General features: G+C 46.7%; 1 protein-coding gene across 15 annotated transcripts in view; it reads left to right on the forward strand.

Moving 5' to 3' along the window:
• Window positions 1–17972, forward strand: part of MRVI1 (murine retrovirus integration site 1 homolog) — a 185511-nt gene extending 167539 nt beyond the window's left edge. For 14 of the 15 annotated variants that reach the window (XM_013994558.2, XM_003480735.4, XM_013994560.2 and 11 more), the window contains 3 exons: window positions 3406–3525; window positions 4868–5002; window positions 14352–17972. In XM_013994558.2, coding sequence (XP_013850012.1) covers window positions 3406–3525; window positions 4868–5002; window positions 14352–14595 — 499 coding nt within the window. In that variant the 3' untranslated portion in view covers window positions 14596–17972. Of the gene's footprint in view, window positions 1–3355; window positions 3526–4867; window positions 5003–14351 lie in introns of those variants that run through there. The other variant, XM_021083331.1, reaches the window with a different exon arrangement.

The raw sequence follows: 19460 nt of genomic DNA on the forward strand, positions 1-19460 counted from the left end.
TGTGAAAGAGAGGAAAATATTGGCAGTGATTCCACAGAGGAAATGGTATTTGAACTGAGTCTTTAAAGTGCACAGGGAGGAACATCCAGATAGTTGGAGAAGATTTTTAAGGAACTATAAGCTCAGTCTAGAGGTCAGGAAATAACAGTAAACATTTTACACCCTACCCTATTTCATAAAAGAATGGCTTTCCCTGCTCTTGGCTGTAGCTCTGTTTTTCTGCTCTTGTTCCAGTTGTTCAGACAAATAGGAAACTGCACATTAGGCGAAGGTCACATGGATGGGAGTGTATAATGTAATTTTAAAAAGGAGAAATGTTATGAATAGCTGATATTTTTAGAATGTTATCGTCCTTGTTCACAATGGGTCTTGGTTTCCAACCCAATGAAATATAAATTTTACAAGGTCTGAGGAAAACCAAGAGATGGGAAACTGATGTCAAGATTGAGGAGAAGGAGTTCCCGGTGTGGCTCAGCAGTAACAAACCCTACTAGCATCCATGAGGACACAGGTTCGCTCCCTGGCCTCGCTCAGTGGGTTAAGGATCCGGCATTGCCGTGAGCTGTGATGCAGGTCGCAGATGTGGCTCGGATCCTGTGTTGCTGTGGCCTGAGAGGACGGGGAGTGTGGCAGCTGTGATCCTGCAGAGTCCTGGCTAAAAACTCTGCTTGCTGTTCTGCCTTGTTCAAAGACTCCTCCATGACAAGGTTCCCATTGGGATTCTGGACACCTAGGTGGGCTGTAGGATTTATAAAGAAGGCATGGCCATTAGGATACTTCCTTTTTTAAAATTGTTTTATTATAGTTGATTTACAATGTTGTCAATTTCTGCTGTACAGCAAAGTGATCTAGTTACACATATACATATATTCTTTTTTCACATTATCCTCCATCATGTTCCATCACAAGTGATCAGATATAGTTCCTTGTGCTATGTAGCAGAATTGCATTGCTTATCCAGGTTACTTCCTTTAAACTTGTGATTTCATCCCTCAAACAGGCTCCCAGCACTGTCAGCCATCATACCGTGATCTAGCAGGTTTGTTCCTTCACCCGCCCCCTCCCCCCATGATTCTTCTGCCTTCTTTTCCTTTCTCAAAAATGCCTAGGCTTCCCTACCTCTCACTCTGAACAGATGATCTTGTCTTCCATTTTATGGAGGAAAACTTAAGCTGTCACACAGGAGGATCCATCTCATCATCTTCCTTTGCCAGATTCCCAACCCACCATCTCCATCTCCTTCCTCCCTTTGTTATAACCATGGAGAAGTTTCTCCGCCTTTCTAAGGTCTGTCTCTTCTTTCCTTTTCAAAGAGTTGATTCCTTTGGTCAACCCCTTTCTCTCATTCCCTCTACTGGACCATTTCTATCTACATTCAAATGTGCTTTCATTCCTTAACCTACTTTTTCAGCCACCCATTCCCCCAACACAGTCTTCTCCTCCTGTCCTTGTCACATTCCCATGTCTATGTCTTCCTCTTTCTCTCTTCCCATTTCTGACTCAGCCCGTTCCAGTCTATCTTTGGTTCCTACCATGTCACCAAAGCTCCTCTTGACCTCCATGTTGTCAAATCTAATAGTGGCTTTTCTGTACTCATCCGACCTGGCGCTCAGAATTGTATGTGCGACACACGTAACGTTCCCTCTGAGACATTCTCTCCTCTCCAGGCTCCCAGGACTCCATGCTCTCCTGGTTCTCCTCTTATCTCTGGCTGCTACTTCTCAGCCTCCTCTTCAGGCTCCTCCTTTTCTACCTGAGCTAAAGGTGGTGATGCCCATGGTTTGGTCCTGGGTCCTCTTCTCATCTTTCCTCATACCATGTCTCTAGACAGTCTTCTCCATTACCCTGGCTTTAAATACCATCTCTATTCTGAATGTCTCCAGCCTAGAGCTCTTTCCTAACTCAGTTTAGTATGTCCAGCTACCGACTTGATATCTCCACCTGGACACTTCACAGCAGCAAAAATTTATCTTGTCTAGACGTTATCTCTTAGCTCGTTGCCTTTCTTCTGTTCCTCAAACATCTCCACATCTTTTGTGCCCCGGGGTCTTCACACATCCTGCTTCCTCTACTTGGGATGATCTTCCCTTTGCTATTGATGAGGCTGGCCTCATCTTTCAGGTCTCTGCTTCAGTTACTCCATCTCAGAGAGAGGTCTTTTCTGACTACTCAATCTAAGCAGATTCCCCCCCTTTCTCTATGGCTGTACCTGCAGCATATGGAAGTTCCCAGGCAAGGGATCAAATCAGAACCACAGCTGCTGGCCACAGCCACAGCCACAGCCACAGCAACACTGGATCTGCACCACATCCGAACCTATGCTGCAGCTTGCAGCAACACTGGATCCTTAACCCATTGAGCGAGGCCAGGGATTGAGCCCACATCCTCTCAGAGACTATGTTGGGTTCTTAGCCTACTGAGCTACAGTGGGAACTCCATCCCCTTGTTTTCTGTCATTGCACAGAATTTGTTTCTCTCACAAAAGTTATCACAATTTGTAATTAACCTTATTGTTTGTTTTGTTTGTTGGTTTGTCTTTTTTTTAGGGCTGCACCCATGGAATATGAAGTTCCCAGGCTAGGGTCGAATTGGAGCTGCAGCTGCCAGCCTACACCATGGCCACAGCAACACCAGATCTGAGCTGCATCTATGGTCTACATCACAGCTCACGGCAATGCCCAATCATTAACCCACTGAGTCAGGTCAGGGATCGAACCTGCGTCCTCATGGGTACTAGTTGGGTTCATCACCACTGAGCCATGACAGAAACTCCCTTGTTGGTTTTTTTTTGTGGGGGGTTGCTGGGCAATAAATAGATTAGGATAGGATGCTTGTGAAAGATGTGAGCAGGCAGGCAAGGAATCTCTGCCCCTCATTGGGGTTTTTTTTTTTTTTTTGCTTTCCTTTTGGGAGCATTCTCTCCTGCTGAGCTCCATGTTGGCAAAGACCATTTCTTTTGTTTATTAATGTACCCCCAGCCCAATAAAAGATGCTTGTGATGACTTAGCATTTGGTAGATATTTAAATGAATGAAGCAGAAGTTGGACTGAAGGAATGGAATGACTCTGAATGTTTGGTTCATCTCCATCTTCCTCTTCTTAATGCTCTGAATCTCCCAGTAGCTGTCTGTCCACTTACAGCATCTCCTGGAATAAGAATAAAAATGGATATGAGAGAATGATAGAAGGGAGAGCTGGTGCAGTACATGATGTTAAGGGGGTGATCGCAGAAGGATTCATGGACTAGGGCTTTATAATATCTCATCTCAAGGTAGAATGATTGAAATAAGTTCAATTTAGAACGAGTGTCCCCACTTCCGGCCAGGAACAGGCCAAAGGCATGGTTTGGTTTTCAGATGCCCCATCTGTCCCTGAAAGGACGTCCTGTACTTCCCCCTTCTCATAGTGGAAAGACGAACGGGGACCCAGATGGTGAAGTTTCTGCTCCCGTGCCGCCTCCAAGCTGCCTGGAGGGGATTAGCCAGGAGACCAAGGCCAGGATGGAGGAAGAAGCCTACAACAAGGGGTGAGTCAGACTTGAGGTGCCCTGAGGTCACCTGGCATGACTCAAAAGATACCTTCCCACAGGCCTTTCCTGTCTCTTAGAGGATTTAGGGAAGCACCTCGTGGCCCCGGGACCTCCTTGCCTCAGTAAGGAACTACATAGGAAAGAGCAGTACTGTTCCACAGGAAGGGCAGGGGGACACGGGACAAGAGGGTGTGGTTAGATAGTAACTAGACTGCCCTCTTTTTGGGCAAAAAGCCACGAGGACGCCACTGCCCAGAATGGTCTGGAAATCACCAGGCCCTGCATAGGTTCCTCTTGGTGGTGCCTGAGGCTTCCTGACACATGCCCAGAGCGCAGTCCTCTTGCTGCCAACAGTGCTCAGGGGTAGCTGTAACCCCACTTCCTGGAACTGCCTGGGCCATCCCTTCTTCCTGTAAAGGAGTTCCCTCAGCTTCCAGTATCCCCTTCTCTAATGGAGCTTCCATAGTACCTGTGGCCATGATTAGTCAGTCACTGATGAGACAGAATGCTGAGCAGGGCCCTAGCACAGCCAGGTAGGGAATTACCTTTGACCGGACACCACATCCTGAGCTTCCTCCCCTGAAGCTCCTGAGGGAGACACCGAGCCTGTGGACTGGGCTTTGGTGTGGTGGCCACCTGCACTGCAGTGGGCTTGCCCTAGCTGAACCGTGCTGGCCTTAAACATTCAGTTGTGGGATAAACAAAAATGTGTTCAGCATAATATTCATCCTGGGAGAAGGAAGTCAGAGGGTTTCTCTTGGAAAGCCTGCCTTTCCATCCACATCTGTCCTCAGTTCTTAGAATACAGGGGAGCGAATGCTTCCACTGGTTTTGTGAACATTTGTGAAGTACCTTACTGCGCCAAGTCGTGTGGCTTTCACTCCCGCAAAGCTTCCCCAAGTCTGTGTGATGAGTGTCACCTTCCCCAGGTCAAGTCATGTGCCTGGCACTTCCAACACCCATACAATGGGTGCCAGCCTCTCCATTTTACAGGGGAGGAGCTGCCATTCCAAGGACACACAGAGAGCAGGTGTAGTCCTTTGCCCTCCTGAATGGTTGGGAGAAGAATCCAGCCAGGAGACTGCACCCACATTTTCCCCCTGCCTGTTCTGTCCCACTTTCACATAAACAGGAAGAACGGCTGAGGGGTGAGGGGAAATTGTCCTGACATGAGCCACCGTGGGGTGCGGTGGAGCTTCCCAGCTTTTTCCTCTTGTGTGGAAGCACAGGAAGTGAGTGTGTGATCATCAGAGGTGCTCAGTGTCCTCCTCTAGCAGCTCAGGAAAGGATGCTCCATGCCTGCCCTTTCCAGCCTCACTTGCTTGTTTTTGCCTTCTAGGTACCAGGAAGTTCTAAAGAAGACCAAGGAGCTTCAAGACTTGACAGAGGAGGAAGAAGAACAGAAGAGTGAGAGTCCTGAGGAACCTGAAGAGGCAGAAGAGACTGGGGAAGAGGAAAAGGAGCAGAGAAGCAGGTTGGAACCCTCACCATTGCTGAATTTACTTCACTGCACGACATCCCTGGAGGTGTCAGTCCCGGGTGGTGGTGGGTCTGGGGCCCATGTGAGCAGCCAACAGAAACCAAGAGGGCACTTGTATAGGAGGAGGCAGAAGGAGACATCTCAAAGAGCCAAAAGAGTTAACAGAGGGATGTTTGCAAGAGCTGAGGGGTCAGGGGTGGTCAAGGGTGGGGCTGGCACCAACCAGAAGTTCTCAGGAGCTAAGAAAAAGCAAGGGACCCTGACTGGGGTCCCTCCCAGCCGAGACGCAGTTAGCTCATTTCCCAGCCATCCCCATGAAAGAGCCCAAGGTCATGGGAGCTGGCCTGAAGCCCTAGATGGGGGTGGCGGCAAAAAGAACACAGGGAGGTAAGGGACAAACTCAACTTGTGGCAAAGGTGAGTCAGAAACAATTTCCTTCCACGGTGACCAAACAAACTTGGTTGACTAGACATTGTTTTCACTTTGGATTGGAAGCACTTGGATTTTTCTTTTTAATATACATTGTATTTCAAGTGACTTTCCCACTAAATCATGAAAAAATATATATATTTAAATAACATGTAGATAAAGGTGATGTAGATCCTGCCTCTTGTCCTACTTGTGTGCTATGGATACGATGATGCATTTTTTATTCACTTTATTTATTTGACCTAATTGAAGTATGGTTGATTTTTTTTCTTTCAAATTCTTTTTTTTATTACTCAATGAGTTTTATTACATTTATAGTTGTACAATGATCATCACAGCCAATTTTTATAGCATTTCCACCCTAAAGCCTCAGTGCATCCCCCACCACCCCAACCTGTCTCCTTTGGAAACCATAAGTTTTTCAAAGTCTGTGAGTCAGCATCTGTTCTGCAAAGAAGTTCATTGTGTCCTTTTTTTAGATTTCCCAAGTAAGGGATAGCACGATGATACATTGATGTCCTAGCGTTTTACAAAGGGCCCCGATTTCATGTATTCAGCTCTACTGTCTCTATTAGCACATTCAAACAGGAAGACTTGAATTTTGATTTTTTTTTAAATGTGATGACGTCAAACTCGGATCACTTCACTGAAATCATTGGTTTTAGACTCCCAGGCTATCTTGGGGTACAGGTGGCTTCAGCCAAAAATGACCAGTTAATCAGCTGCTACCCTTGGGATAGGGTATGTGCCTGTGCCTTGTTGCTAGCAGGCTCTGAAAATCACAGGCATGGAGGGAATAAGGTAATAAAATGCAGCTTCAAAATGAGATGGCTATTTCAAAGTACATAGGAATAACCGGGAGAGCCTAGTTGGCAGAAGATTCAACCAGAGGGAGAGGTCTCAGCCTGCATGCGTCAACCCCAGCGCTCAAGGGAAGAGAACGTGCTTCACTGTTGGAAAAAAACTTGTGCAAAGAGGCAGCACCTCCCCTGGGAACACACAGTCCCTACTCTAAATGACCCGGTCTGTCCTCCTTGGAGTTCTGTCCCTCCCGGGCGTCCTTTGCCCTTGTTGTGCGGGCTGCCACATGGCCTCCTCCCCTTTAAGGCCGTCAAGCTCAGGCCTGGACAGCAGCCCTTCCTTTGTCTCCCTTCAAAACACAAAGACAGGCTGGGACCTCGTACCCTTCCAAACACAGAGAAAGAACAAAAGATAGCTAAACAGCGTGTACATGGAGTATAAACAATCTGGTTCACAAAGCACAGGACTGGAATCCATATCTAGCTAATTTGATCTCAGGCTATTGGCGGCTCCCTCTCAATCTGTGCAACCCCAGAGGACATAAGTGTGCCTGGCCCCCTCTCTGAACAGCTCCCAGTCAGCAGTGCATGGCAGTGGCCGCCCTTCCCATCCACTGTCCGAGAGGGTCCTCTTGGCCTGCCGATTCTGAGACACCTTGTTCTCTCTCTCTTGTGACCTCTGCTTCCTCTAGATTCACCTTTTGGTCTGGAGAACATGCCTGTACCTCAGGTAATAAATACCAGGCATCAGCTCAGCACTCAGAAGTGTCCTTGGCCTTCAGCACAGGGTACAGCTTTACCTCTTCAGGCCCAGCAGTGTGGCCTCTTCTCCGTGATGACTGATACTGATCACCTAGAAACTGCCTACTCAGTTACAGGGTCCCTGCCTCACTGTCACCCAAGCCAGACTAGCACTGAGAGCCATTGTCTTCAGTGCCAGGCAACCTTCATGGACACAGGTCCCTCATGGACACAGTTGCCTGCAGGCAGCTGCACTCAAGCAGGATCCCAGCCTCTGTGCCCCCATGAAATTTTGGCATCTCACTAACAAGCAACGTCTGAAATTATTAAAAGTTCCATGTTGGAGTTCCCATCATGGTGCAGCAGAAACAAATCTGACTAGGAACCATGAGGTTGTGGGTTCCACCCCTGGCCATCAGTTCCATCAGTGGTTTAAGGATCCAGCATTGCCATGAGCAGTGGTATGGGTTGAAGATGCAGCTCAGATCTGGCATTGCTGTGGCTCTTGCATAGGCTGATGGCAGCAGCTCCGATTAGACCCCTAGCCTGCAAACCTCCATATGCTGCAGGTACGGCCCTAAAAAGACAAAAAACAAACAAACAAACAAACAAAAAACCAGTTCCATGTCCTGCAGAGTTCCCGTCATGGCTCAGTGGTTAACAAACCTGCTAGTATCCATGAGGATGCGGATTCAATCCCCGGCCTTGATCAGTGGGTTAAGGATCCTAAAAAGACAAAAGACCAAAAAAAAAAAAAAAAAAAAAAAAAAAAAAGACAAACAGTTCCATGTCTTGCTTAGTACATTTTAAAAACACTAAGGCTAAGCCCAGCGGCTGACCCCTTATTTAAGAGATTCAACTTCAGGAGTTCCCGTCGTGGCGCAGTGGTTAAGGAATCCGACTAGGAACCATGAGGTTGCAGGTTCAATCCCTGCCCTTGCTCAGTGGGTTAAGGACCCGGCGTTGCCGTGAGCTGTGGTGTAGGTCACAGACATGGCTTGGATCCTGCATTGCTGTGGCTCTGGTGTAGGCTGTCGGCTATAGCTCCGATTCGACCCCTAGCCTGGGAACCTCCATATGCTGCAAGAGTGGCCGTAGAAAAGACAAAAAAAAAAAAAAGAGAGAGAGAGAGATTCAACTTCAAACACTAGAGTCCTTCTGTCTGAATCTTTCCTCTGTTATAATATATGTAAAAATGTTATAAATATTACTTTCTGGAGGATCAGCTTAAATGAACTTTGGGTAAATCAACCTAAATTAATTTAATCAACCCAATTTTATTTTTATTTCATATTTGAGTTTAGTTGATTTATAATGCTGTGTTAGTTTCAGGTATACAGCATAGTGATTCAGTTATACATATACATATATCCATTCTTTTTCAGATTATTTTTCCATATAGGTGTTACAGAATATTGAGTAGAGTTCTCTGTGTTATACAGTAGGTCCCTCTTGTTTATCTATTTTATATGTATCAGTATGTCTACCTTAATCTCAAACTCTTCTTTTATCCCTCCCACTCCCTTTCCCCTTTGGTAACCATAAGTTTGTTTTCAAAGTCCATGAGTCTGTTTCTGTTCTATAAATAAGTTCATTTTTGTCATTTTTTATATTCCACATGTAAGTGATATTATATGACATTTGTCTTTGACTTACTTCACTAGGTCCACCCACGTTGCTGCAAATGGCTTTATTTCATTCTTTTTTATGGCTAATATTCCATTGTATATGTGTACCACATCCTCTTTATCCATTCCTGTGTCGATGGGCATTTAGGTTGTTTTCAGGTCTTGGCTATTGTAAACAGTGCTTCAGTGAACCCTGGCGGGGGGAGGGAGGGGGAATGGATATATTTTTTAAAATTATGGTTTTCTCTGGGTGTATACCCAGGAATGGGATTGCTGGATCATATGGTAGTTCTATATATTTTTAAGAAATCTCCATACCGTTCTCCATAATAGTTGCACCAACTTGCCTTCCCACCAACAGTGCAGGAGGGTGCCTCTTTGTCCACACCCTCTCCAGCATTAATTATTTGTAGACTTTTTGATGGTGGCCATTCTGACTTGTGTGAGGTGGTATCTCATTGTAGTTCTGATTGGCATTTCCCTAATAATTAGCAATATTGAACATCTTTTCATGTACTTTTTAGCAATCTTTATGTCTTCAGAGAAATATTTATTTAGATCTTCTGGCCATTTTTTTTTTCTTTTGTCTTTTGTCTTTTGTTGTTGTTGTTGTTGCTATTTCTTGGGCCGCTCCCGCGGCATATGGAGGTTCCCAGGCTAGGGGTTGAATCGGAGCTGTAGCCGCCAGCCTACACCAGAGCCACAGCAATGCGGGATCCGAGCCACGTCTGCAACCTACACCACAGCTCACGGCAACGCCGGATCGTTAACCCACTGAGCAAGGGCAAGGACTGAACCCGCAACCTCATGGTTCCTAGTCGGATTCGTTAACCACTGCGCCACGACGGGAACTCCTCTGGCCATTTTTGATTGGGGTTTTTTTTTAATATTGAGCTTCATGTGTTGTTTGTATGTTTTGAAGATTAATCCCTTTCTGGTCACTTCATTTGCAAATGTTTTCTCCCATTCTGTGTCAACCCAGTATCTTAACCATGTTAAACAGAGGACACGGTCTTCTGACATTTATTTGATAGGTTGAACAAGTGAGATGCCTAAGATGTGACAAAAAACTGTTGTCTTTTCTCCAACTACCTGTTCAAACCTGCTCTTTGGGGTTAAAGTGTTATTAGGCGGAGTTCCTGTCGTGGCGCAGTGGTTAACTAATCCGACTAGGAACCATGAGGTTGCGGGTTCGATCCCTGGCCTTGCTTAGTGGGTTAAGGACCCGGCATTGCCATGAGCTGTGGTGTAGATTGCAGACGCGGCTTGAATCCCGAGTTGCTGTGGCTGTGGTGTAGGCTGGCTCCTAAGCTCTGATTCGACCCCTAGCCTGGGAACCTCCATATGCCACGGGAGCAGCCCCAGGAAAGGCAAAATGACCCCCCCCAAAAAATGATATTAGGCAGATTCCTTAACTTTTCTAATAACTCTCAGAAAATAGAAATACTCTGGTCAAGTTTAAGTCCCAAGAATAACCTCATTTCAGTAATTAAAATGGCCAGTTCCCTGAAAGACTCAAGAGCCTGAACTTCAGCCTTCTCCCCACTCCCACGCCTCTCCCCCAAGCTCTGCTCTGCTTCAGGGAGGAAGCCTGTAGCGGGGATGGAGCTGGCTTGTCACTCTTGCCCTGCACCCCAGCTTTTATTATTTATTTATTTATTTAGTCTTTTTGTCTTTTAGGGCCACATCTGGGGCATATGGAGTTTCCCAGGCTAGGGGTGGAATCGGAGCTGTAGCTGCTGGCCTACACCACAGCCACTGCAACACCAGATCTGAGCCGCATCTGCGACCTACACCACAGCTCACAGCAACGCCTGATCCTTAACCCACTGAACGAGGCCAAGGATTGAACCTGCCTCCTCATGGATGCTAGTCAGGTTTGCTAACTGCTGAGCTATGACGGGAACTCCCACACCAGCTTTTCTAATGCACTGCCTGAACTTTCCAGGGTTGACTCCTGGGAAAGGAATGGAGATTAAGGGTAGGAAAGGTATTGCTTGACAGGCCTTGTTGTGAGTGGTCTCCAGGCCTTGGCAGGGATTTAAGGCTGACTTTTGGATTTTGTTTGGTGTGGCACTTTATGGGACCTTCAGAGAAAACCACCCCTCCCATCCCCCCAGTGTGCACACATTCACACCATTACTGAGAATCTCACAACCGCAGGTCCCTCTATGAGATTGAATGCATGTCTCTCTTTTTTTTTTTTTTCTTTTTAGGGCAACACTTGCAGCCTATGGAAGTTCCCAGGTTAGGGGTCGAATCGAAGCTACAGCGGCTGGCCTATGCCACAGCCACAGCAATGCCACATCCGAGCCATGTCTGCAACCTACATCGTGACTTATGGCCATGCTGGATCCTTCATCCACTGAGCAAGGCCAGGGATCGAACTTGCATCCTCATGGATACTAGTCAGGTTTGTTACCACTGAGCCACAAAGGGAACTCCTTGAATGCATCTCTTCTGACTGGCTACTTAAAGCCCCCCTCCCAGTCCTTGGGCAGCTGGAAGTATACCTTCCTTGCTCAGCCACTACGTAGCTTTTCTGGGCAGGGCCTATGACATCCCATGCCAGCTCACCTCCTGATTATATCTCATTAAGGTGAATATGTACTTTTGGGCCAGTGGTTGTGGGATATGGTTTTCCTTACCATGGCCCCCTGCACTGATGCCACCAGCCAGTTCAATAAGAGTCTCACGGTTCAGACCTCTCAATTGGGAGTCACGTACCAATCTACTCACTGAGCCCCCAAACTGCCACATATCAAGCTCCAGAGCAGCATCCCTGAGCCCCTCTTTTCAGCCCAGCAACCCCACCCCTTGTGATTGGGGAAGTAGGCCATGGGAGAGAACGCAGAACAACCAAAAATCAACTCCCAACGGAATTCTTTTTTTTTTTTTTTTTTTGTCTTTTTTTGTCTTTCTCTGGGGCCACTTCCCACAGCATATGGAGGTTCCCAGGCTAGGGGTCGAATCAGAGCTATAGCCGCTGGCCTACACCAGAGCCACAACAATGCGGGATCCGAGCCGCATCTGCAGCCTACACAACAGCTCACGGCAACGCTGGATCCTTAACCCACTGAGCAAGGGCAGGGATCGAACCCGAAACCTCATGGTTCCTAGTCGGATTTGTTAACTAGTGCACCACGACGGGAACTCCCGGAATTCTATTTCTCATCTAATCCCATTTCTAACCTCTTCTACAAACTGGAAATGGGTGACCAGCTAAGGGTCGTGAAGTCAGATTTGCCTTCTTATTTTGCAGACCAGTTTAAGTGTCCTCCTCGCTCTGGCAGCTTGTTTTGGAGCACAGAAATAAAGTCTATATTGGACATCCTTTGGTGACTCAGTGGTTAACAAACACAACTAGCATCCATGAGGATGTGGGTTCAATCCCTGGCCTCGCTCAGTGAGTTAAGGATCTGGCGTTGCTGTGAGCTGTGTTGTAAGTCGCCGCAGATGTGGCTCAGATCCCGCATTGCTGTGGCTGTGGTGTAGGCCGGCAGCTGTAGCTCCAATTTGACCCCTAGCCTGGGAACCTCCATGAGCCATGAGTGTGGCCCTTAAAAAAGGAAGGAAGGAAGGAAGGAAGGAAGGAAGGAAGGAAGGAAGAAAGAAGGAAAGAAGGAAAGAAAGAAAGAAAGAAAGAAAGAAAGAAAGAAAGAAAGAAAGAAAGAAAGAAAGGAAGGAAGGAAGAAAGGAAGGAAGGAAAAGGGAAGGAGGGAAGGAAGGAAGGAAGGACAGACAGACTATATCTTAGCATCTAATTGTATCTAAAGAGAATCTAAATAAGGCTGAAAGAAAATAAGCTTCAATTTCCAAATTCTCCCTTCCCAACCTTTATTTGTAAAAAGAGCCAGTGATTTTCCACTCAGCTCATGTGCTCATGGTTTAGTTTTGCTTAATTGTTCCCGAAGCAATCACCAGTGGGTTCCTACACGGAAAAGAAGGCAACCAGTGCTCTAGCATCCAAGGCAGGAGCTCCAAGCATCTGATGCCTTTCTATGGATGGTATTTGTTGAATCTTTCTACCCATCATAAGGCATCTAGCTCTGAATTCGAGTTCTCTACTTCTCAGCAAGTGGCTTGCATGTCTCAGTGTCTGTGGAGCCTCGAGATCTGCTGAAAGCCTTCCCCTCACTTTTCTTCCCACCTCCCTTTGGTGATCCCTGGTATTCTCATTTATTATTATTATTATTATTTTGTCTTTCTAGGGCTGCACTGTGGCTATGGAGGTTCCCAGGCTAGAGGTCAAACTGGAGCTGCAGCCTCTGGCCTCTGCCACATCGACATCAGTGCCAGATTAGAGCTGCATCCATGACCTACACCACAGCTCACAGCAACGCCAGATTCTTAGCCCACCAAGCAAGGCCGGGGATCGAACCTGTGTCCTCATGGATACTAGTCAAGTTCATTACTACTGAGCCACAATGGGAACTCCTCATTTTTATATTATTTTTAAAAAATAGATCTGGCATTAGAAAGAGGAAGAAATTCTAGATTAATGAATGTGTCCAGGGCTTCCCCCAGAGAGTGCTAAGAATGAACTCGTCAAAGCAGGCCATCTGACCAAATGTCTTTTCAATCGACCACAAAAAAGAGTGGAAAAGTTGAAAGGCAGTTGGGAAGAAGGAAAGAGGGAAAACAGGAGTACAGCAGGCAAAAAACAGAGGAGGAGGGATGAAAGGGAAGGAGGGAGGAAAGAAGAGAGAGAGTTAAGGGAGAGAAGACTGTGGACAGAGCAGAGAAGGAGGTGGAGGGGAAATTAGAGAATGAGAATGAATAGGACTGAGATAAATATCTGGCATAAGCCACCCAGAGGTTTCTGGAGGCTGCTGGTCCTCTGGAGGCCCCTGGGATGGTTTGAAGTGAAGGTCTTGTTCCTTGTCACTTATTACTTGACATCAAGAATCTTCTAGGAGTTTATCACAGCCCTTCCACTCTGGACACATCCAGATGTGCAACTGAAGACAGCATATTGTGCATCTGGGCATGGAGGCAGGGGTAGGTTGGAACTTGGAACTGATCACTAATATTGCCAAGTACAGAAAAGGTGCTGGTCCTGTCTGGATGCATGGCAGTGTGGGTCAAGCCAACCTGGACTTTGGGGCTTGGGAGGATTCAGGTATCAACAATCATCTCATGAATAGATGGAGACGTGTGAATAGATAAATGATCACCCACATGGAGTGTTCTAGCCCAGTAGCTCCCAGTGTAAGGGCTGCGGACTGGTGACATCAAAATCACCTGGGGAAAATTTTAAACTGCAGATTCTTAGACCATTCCTTTGGAGATGCTTTTTTTTTTTTTTTTTTTTTTTTTTTTTTGCTTTTTAGGGCAGCAGGTGCAGCCTAAAGAAGTTTCCAGTCCAGGGGTCAAATCAGAGCTGCAGCTGCCAGCCACAGCCACAGCCACAGCAGTGCCAGATCCAAGCTGCATCTGCAACCTATACCACAGCTCACAGCAACACCGGATCCTTAACGAACTGAGCGAGGCCAGAGATCAAACCTGCATCCTCATGGATACTAGTCCGGTTTCCACTGAGCCACAACAGGAACTCCTTGGAGATTGTTCTTCAGTACGCCTGAAGTATTTTGAATAACTGCTGCCAACTAACTGTAGGCACAGCTGGGTTTGAGAACCATGGCTCACAACAGCATAAAAAGTATTCCAGACAGAAGTAGGTGTCTGGAAATCCTATATGTGTCCAATCTACTAAACCCTTCACCTGTATTTTTCACTTGACAGCAAACTTGAAGACTTGGTTCACTTCTTACAAGTCTTATATCCCAAGCTGTGTCAGCACTGGCAAGTCTTCTGGATGATGGCCGCAGCCATGCTGGTCCTGACTGTTGTGCTGGGGCTCTATGGTTCCTATAGCTCTTGTGTGGAGCAGGCCGATGGGCCCCTTGGAAAATCCACTTGCTCAGCAGACCAACGGGACTCCTGGTGGAGCTCAGGACTCCAGCATGAGCAGCCTATGGAGCAGTAGGAAATCGGACACCCAGCCAGCACCCTGCTCCAGCCCACAGCCTACCGCCCTTTCCCCAAGCATGACATGTCAGGCCCCAGGGTGGGTGCGCCACTGCTGCCATCAGGGAACAAGCAGGGGTTCTTTAACCCCCGGCACCCCTGCGAGCTCTTCACACACAGCAACTGATGTTCTTGGAGGATCAGCAAAAAGCATCAGTGGACAAAGAAGTGGCCTTCAGCAGTGAACTCCAGCAGAAGGAGAGGTTGCCTGCACCTGCCTAGTCCAGACAGCTGAGGAGAAACAAAACCCCTTCCTTATGGGGACAGTGCAAAGCCCACTCTCCCCCTTTCCACTCTCCCTGATTAGAAATGAGGAAGGATTGTGCCTAAAGGCTAACTCTGACCCCAAGGATCACACCTGGAATTTGGAGTCGAAGCATGAATATCTTCCCATTTCCCATCTCATTCTTCCTGACTCTCCTTCAGCCATTCCCTTCTCCGCTTTGGAATCAGAGCTTCTCTTCACAGAAGTTGAAAAGCTTTCTCGGAAAAACATTCCCTAGGCCGATTTTTGCTCAGTGCTTGAAGTGAAATGGGAAGGTGTAAATTACCGTATATATGCCTCTAGTTGCACACTACACACACAGCACCCACGTGCATGAAGCCGACTACCCTCCAAACGTGTGCTCTGGGTGTGTGTTCAAGATAAAGCCAACCCATAGATTGTCACTAGGCGTGGGTCACCAAACACCTCAATGAACTCTCACATGGTCTTAAGATATTTGAGAAACACTGAAAATTCATGGCTTCCACAGTAAACTTTTGCTGGTCTTCATTTCCAGTGCTAATTCTCAGCTGCTGTCTAGGCCCTCTTTGTGCTCTCCAGGGAAGGAGGAGACACAATGTGCTTTCAGCTTTGCCGTGCCTCCATGCAGGTGTGCAGCTGCTGTGCAGTGCTCCAGTTCCAATGGGACTCCTAGCATCCCATCGTTTAACAGAGAACTGAGAGCACATCCCACCTCTGATCAGACCCCTTGCTCCACCTTTACAGCTGCTGCCTTCCTTCTTGTCTCATCAGTTCTTGGGGGCTGGGGAGGGGGTGTTGGTTTCTGTGTGGGTGTTATGGTGGTGGCTTTGCCTCTGTTTTTGTTTGGCTGTTGGCATTTTGTCTCTGTTGCTGACACTCACAGGACTTAAACTATGAGCCCAACACAGTTCTGGGTCTTATATAGGAATTCATTCATTGAGTCCTCAAGAAACAAGAAAAAAAGATGCCTCCTCCCATTTGCAGATAAGGAAAACGAAGTGCCAAAAATGCAAGTGATTTGCCAAGGAACCCAGTTAGTAAATCATGGGACTGGATGTCCAGCCCAGCTAGGCTGACCAGGAGCTGGACTCTCAACCCCTGCCCTAAACTGCCACTTCAAAAAGCCTCCTAACTGGGACGTGTCATATTCCAGTCCCACTCCTCTGAGTGGCCCTTCAGCCACTCAGAGTCATTTCTGGTTCCCAGACTCAGTTGTTTTCTCTCACTAGTTTTTCTTCCGCCACTCTCTTTTCTTCTGATCACTCTTCAGGACCAAGTGCAAAAATCATCCCCTCCATACAGCTTTAGGGGCCTTCCTCAAACTCCCCCCATACCCTACACCCTGCTCTGTGCTTTCTGGCACTTTTTAGACATTTTTAAAAGTGTTTTCATTACTACTCTCAATGACAGTTACTACAGTGTATCATAATAACTTATTGATGTATCTGTCCGTCTCCCCTAGCATTTTTCCTCAAAGACAAGAACCATATCTTACCCATTCTCTGGGTAAGTGCCTAGCATGATGGCTGATGCTTGGGAGGGCATCATTAAATGTTGATCAAAAGAGCAAATGAGGAGTTCCTGTCGTGGCTCAGTGGTTAACGAACCCACTAGTATCCATGAGGACACAGGTTTGACCCCTGGCCTCGCTCAGTGGGTTAAGGGTCCAACGTTGCCGTGAGCTGTGGTGTAGGTCACAGACAAGGCTCAGATCCTGCATTGCGGTGGCTGTGGTGTAGGCTGGTGGCTACAGCTCTAATTAGACTTCTAGCCTGGTAACATCCATGTGCCACAGGTGTGGCCCTAAAAAGCCAAAAAAAAAAAAAAAAAAAAAAAGAAAAGAAAAGAAAAAAGAGCAAGTGAACATTTAAGGTGGTGGAAAGCAGTCTGGAAACAGCTGACGAATTTGCATACGTCCCCATATCGGTACCACCACCACCATCTCAATGAGAAAAATAACATCTTTTTCAGCTTCAGCTTACTCTTAATATTTTTCAGTCTACTCTGTGACCCAACACTGCATCCAAGCTCAAGGGATGGGCTTGATGCAATCACTCCTTTCAGAAAGCCCCACCTAGATCAAGCCCCAATGTAAAAGAGCACGTTGTTTTAAGGGGAGCATCCTTCCCAGTGGCTAGAAAACCACTGTTGAGAGAAGTCCCAGTTAGGGTTGACCAAGGATGTGCCACTAAGGTAAAGAGGAGCAGATCAAGGCAGATGGACATTGGCTGCATGCATGGATGGTTTGCTCTGCCTCTTCCAGGAGGACCAGACACACTGAAGGAGCTTTAGGCTCTTGCAGCCAAAGACAGGATGCACCTGGAGGTCCAGAGAGGGAGGCTGTAGGAGACAACTCTAGGTTGGAAGTCTCCAACCTCAGCCTCCCTCGAAGAAGGGCGAGGCTGAGCTGACCCATTGCCCACTTGGCCATAGGGGTCCCATCTTTGTTTCCAGTTGAGACAAAGGCCAGGAGAGGGGCTGCAATGAGCTCTTGAAGCTCCAGTTTCTCCAGTGAGAAAGTCCTGCACGAAAGCTTCTAAGACCAGGCCCTTAGCCAAACTACTCTGTGAGTAAGGGAGGTTGAAGACCAGAAGGTGCCGAAGACCAACCACATTTCCAAGGGCATTCCTGAAAAAAGGGGATTTTTTTTTTTTTTTTTTTTTGTATTTCTTTGCTGGAAGCAAAGATGGACCTGAAGCGATTGGTACTATTGCCAAAATGTCAGCGAAATGGAGAGAAACAGGCCCTGTATTCCCAACAGTGATATCGATCAGAAATAAAAGTTCCCTTCAAAAACGCCTCTGAAGTCTGACATTTCTCCTTGGCCCTAGGCCTCTGTCGTTGGTGTCATTGTTGATGTCACCTCCTAAAAGGACCTTTACTTTCTGGCTGCCACAGATGTGTTGAATGCCATAGATGTGTCACTCCCCACGTACAGTCTGGCCGAGTCAATGGAGAGGGAGATGCTGGATTTGTGTATCACTGGCTGTCAGTTCCTAATGGTGTTAAACCTCACACAGGTGTGCTAGCCTTGAACTATAGCGTGTCACATACCTGAGTTTGAAAATAAAAGCACGTTTCCAAACCTCTGGTGGTAGCCTAATGCCTCCTCATTTTCTGGAGCTCTGCCCCAACCTTGACCAACCCTGAATTTAGAATCCACCTTTGGATAACTGTGCCCCCCCCATCCCCACCAAAGTCCCCAGCCCCTGGGACCCTGGCCTATGGGCTCCCTCCCGGAGCTGAATCAGTTCTTCTCCTCTTCATCCTCATTCCTCAATCCTAGTTTCTTGTATCTTCCTTGCCTATGATTTTTAAAAACATAATAATGAATACATTTTGCTAGAGACTGCTATGTTTTCACCAATCTGATTTCCACAGCTAGACTATATTTTTCAGTCTTTTCTTGTGGCAGGTGAATGTGGATCCTCCAGATTCAGTTTCCTAAACACAGATTCTCCTGCCCAGACTTTACATCCTCTTTAGTCCCCTCTCTGCCAATCAGATTCAGAGGATTCAGTTGAGGACCTAAGGCCCAAGAAAACGGCAGGACCACTAGGTGGAAGCTATGTCTTTGAATGGGCCCTCACAGGATTCAAGCTGACATGAGCAAGAAATAAAATTTTTGTGTATTAAGCCACTGAAATTTGGGAATGTTTGTTATAGCAGTTAGCCTACCCTGACTAGTGCATAAGTTTGAATCAGAAATGGGGTACACCAATTACAAATTTTCAAATTATGAGACACGGGCTTAGAAGCCAAATGGCAGGAAATCAGAAAATGGATCTCAAGGGCTGGAAATACAGTGACCTGGGTTATGAAGAAAAGAAAAACATTTGGTAAAGTCTTATAGATAGATAATGTGAAAGACGGTGCATGGTCAGCCTAGAGCTCTAGGAGAAGTGGCTGGAAAGAATCAGCATGTTGAAGTATGTGAGCCTTTGTTGACTGTCTTTTGAAAGGTATTGCAAGAAAAGGAAATGCTCAGGAAAGAATTGGCTACTTGGAGTCAGAAAAGGAAAAGGGTACAGAATGCTTAGATTGAAGCATTAGAAAACCTGACTGCTTCTAAACCCCAGACTAAAAAGAGCTTTGAGTGAAAACCAATAAGACGTTTCAGTGGAATTCAGCTTCACTTCAGCTCTATGGTAAATGCCAGATTAAGGATACAGCCCTTTCATCTTCGGTTTCTAATGAACTCAGTGTGGTCACCACTAAATTGGGGGCATGGGGAGCATGGGGCTGAGAAAAAGAAATACATTTTGAGAATTGTGACTGGGAAAGGATGATTTAGGGTCTGATTATTGGCACATGGATTTCGATGGAAGCAAATAATTCAGAAACCTAAGTCTGCGAGGGAATTGTATTTACAAAGAAATACCAGCCAGGACTAAAACCTCCTTCAATTTTTAAGTTAGAAAATGATTTCTGGGGTTTTCCTGTTGTGGCACTGTGGAAACGGATCCGACTAGGATCCATGAGTTTGCAGATTCAATCCCTGGCCTTACTTAGTGGGTTAAGGATCTGGCATTGTCATGAGCTGTGGTGTAGTTTGCAGACATGCTCGGATCCTGTGT

This window comes from Sus scrofa, chromosome 2 (assembly GCF_000003025.6).
Source record: "Sus scrofa isolate TJ Tabasco breed Duroc chromosome 2, Sscrofa11.1, whole genome shotgun sequence".
Classification (NCBI taxonomy): domain Eukaryota; kingdom Metazoa; phylum Chordata; class Mammalia; order Artiodactyla; family Suidae; genus Sus; species Sus scrofa.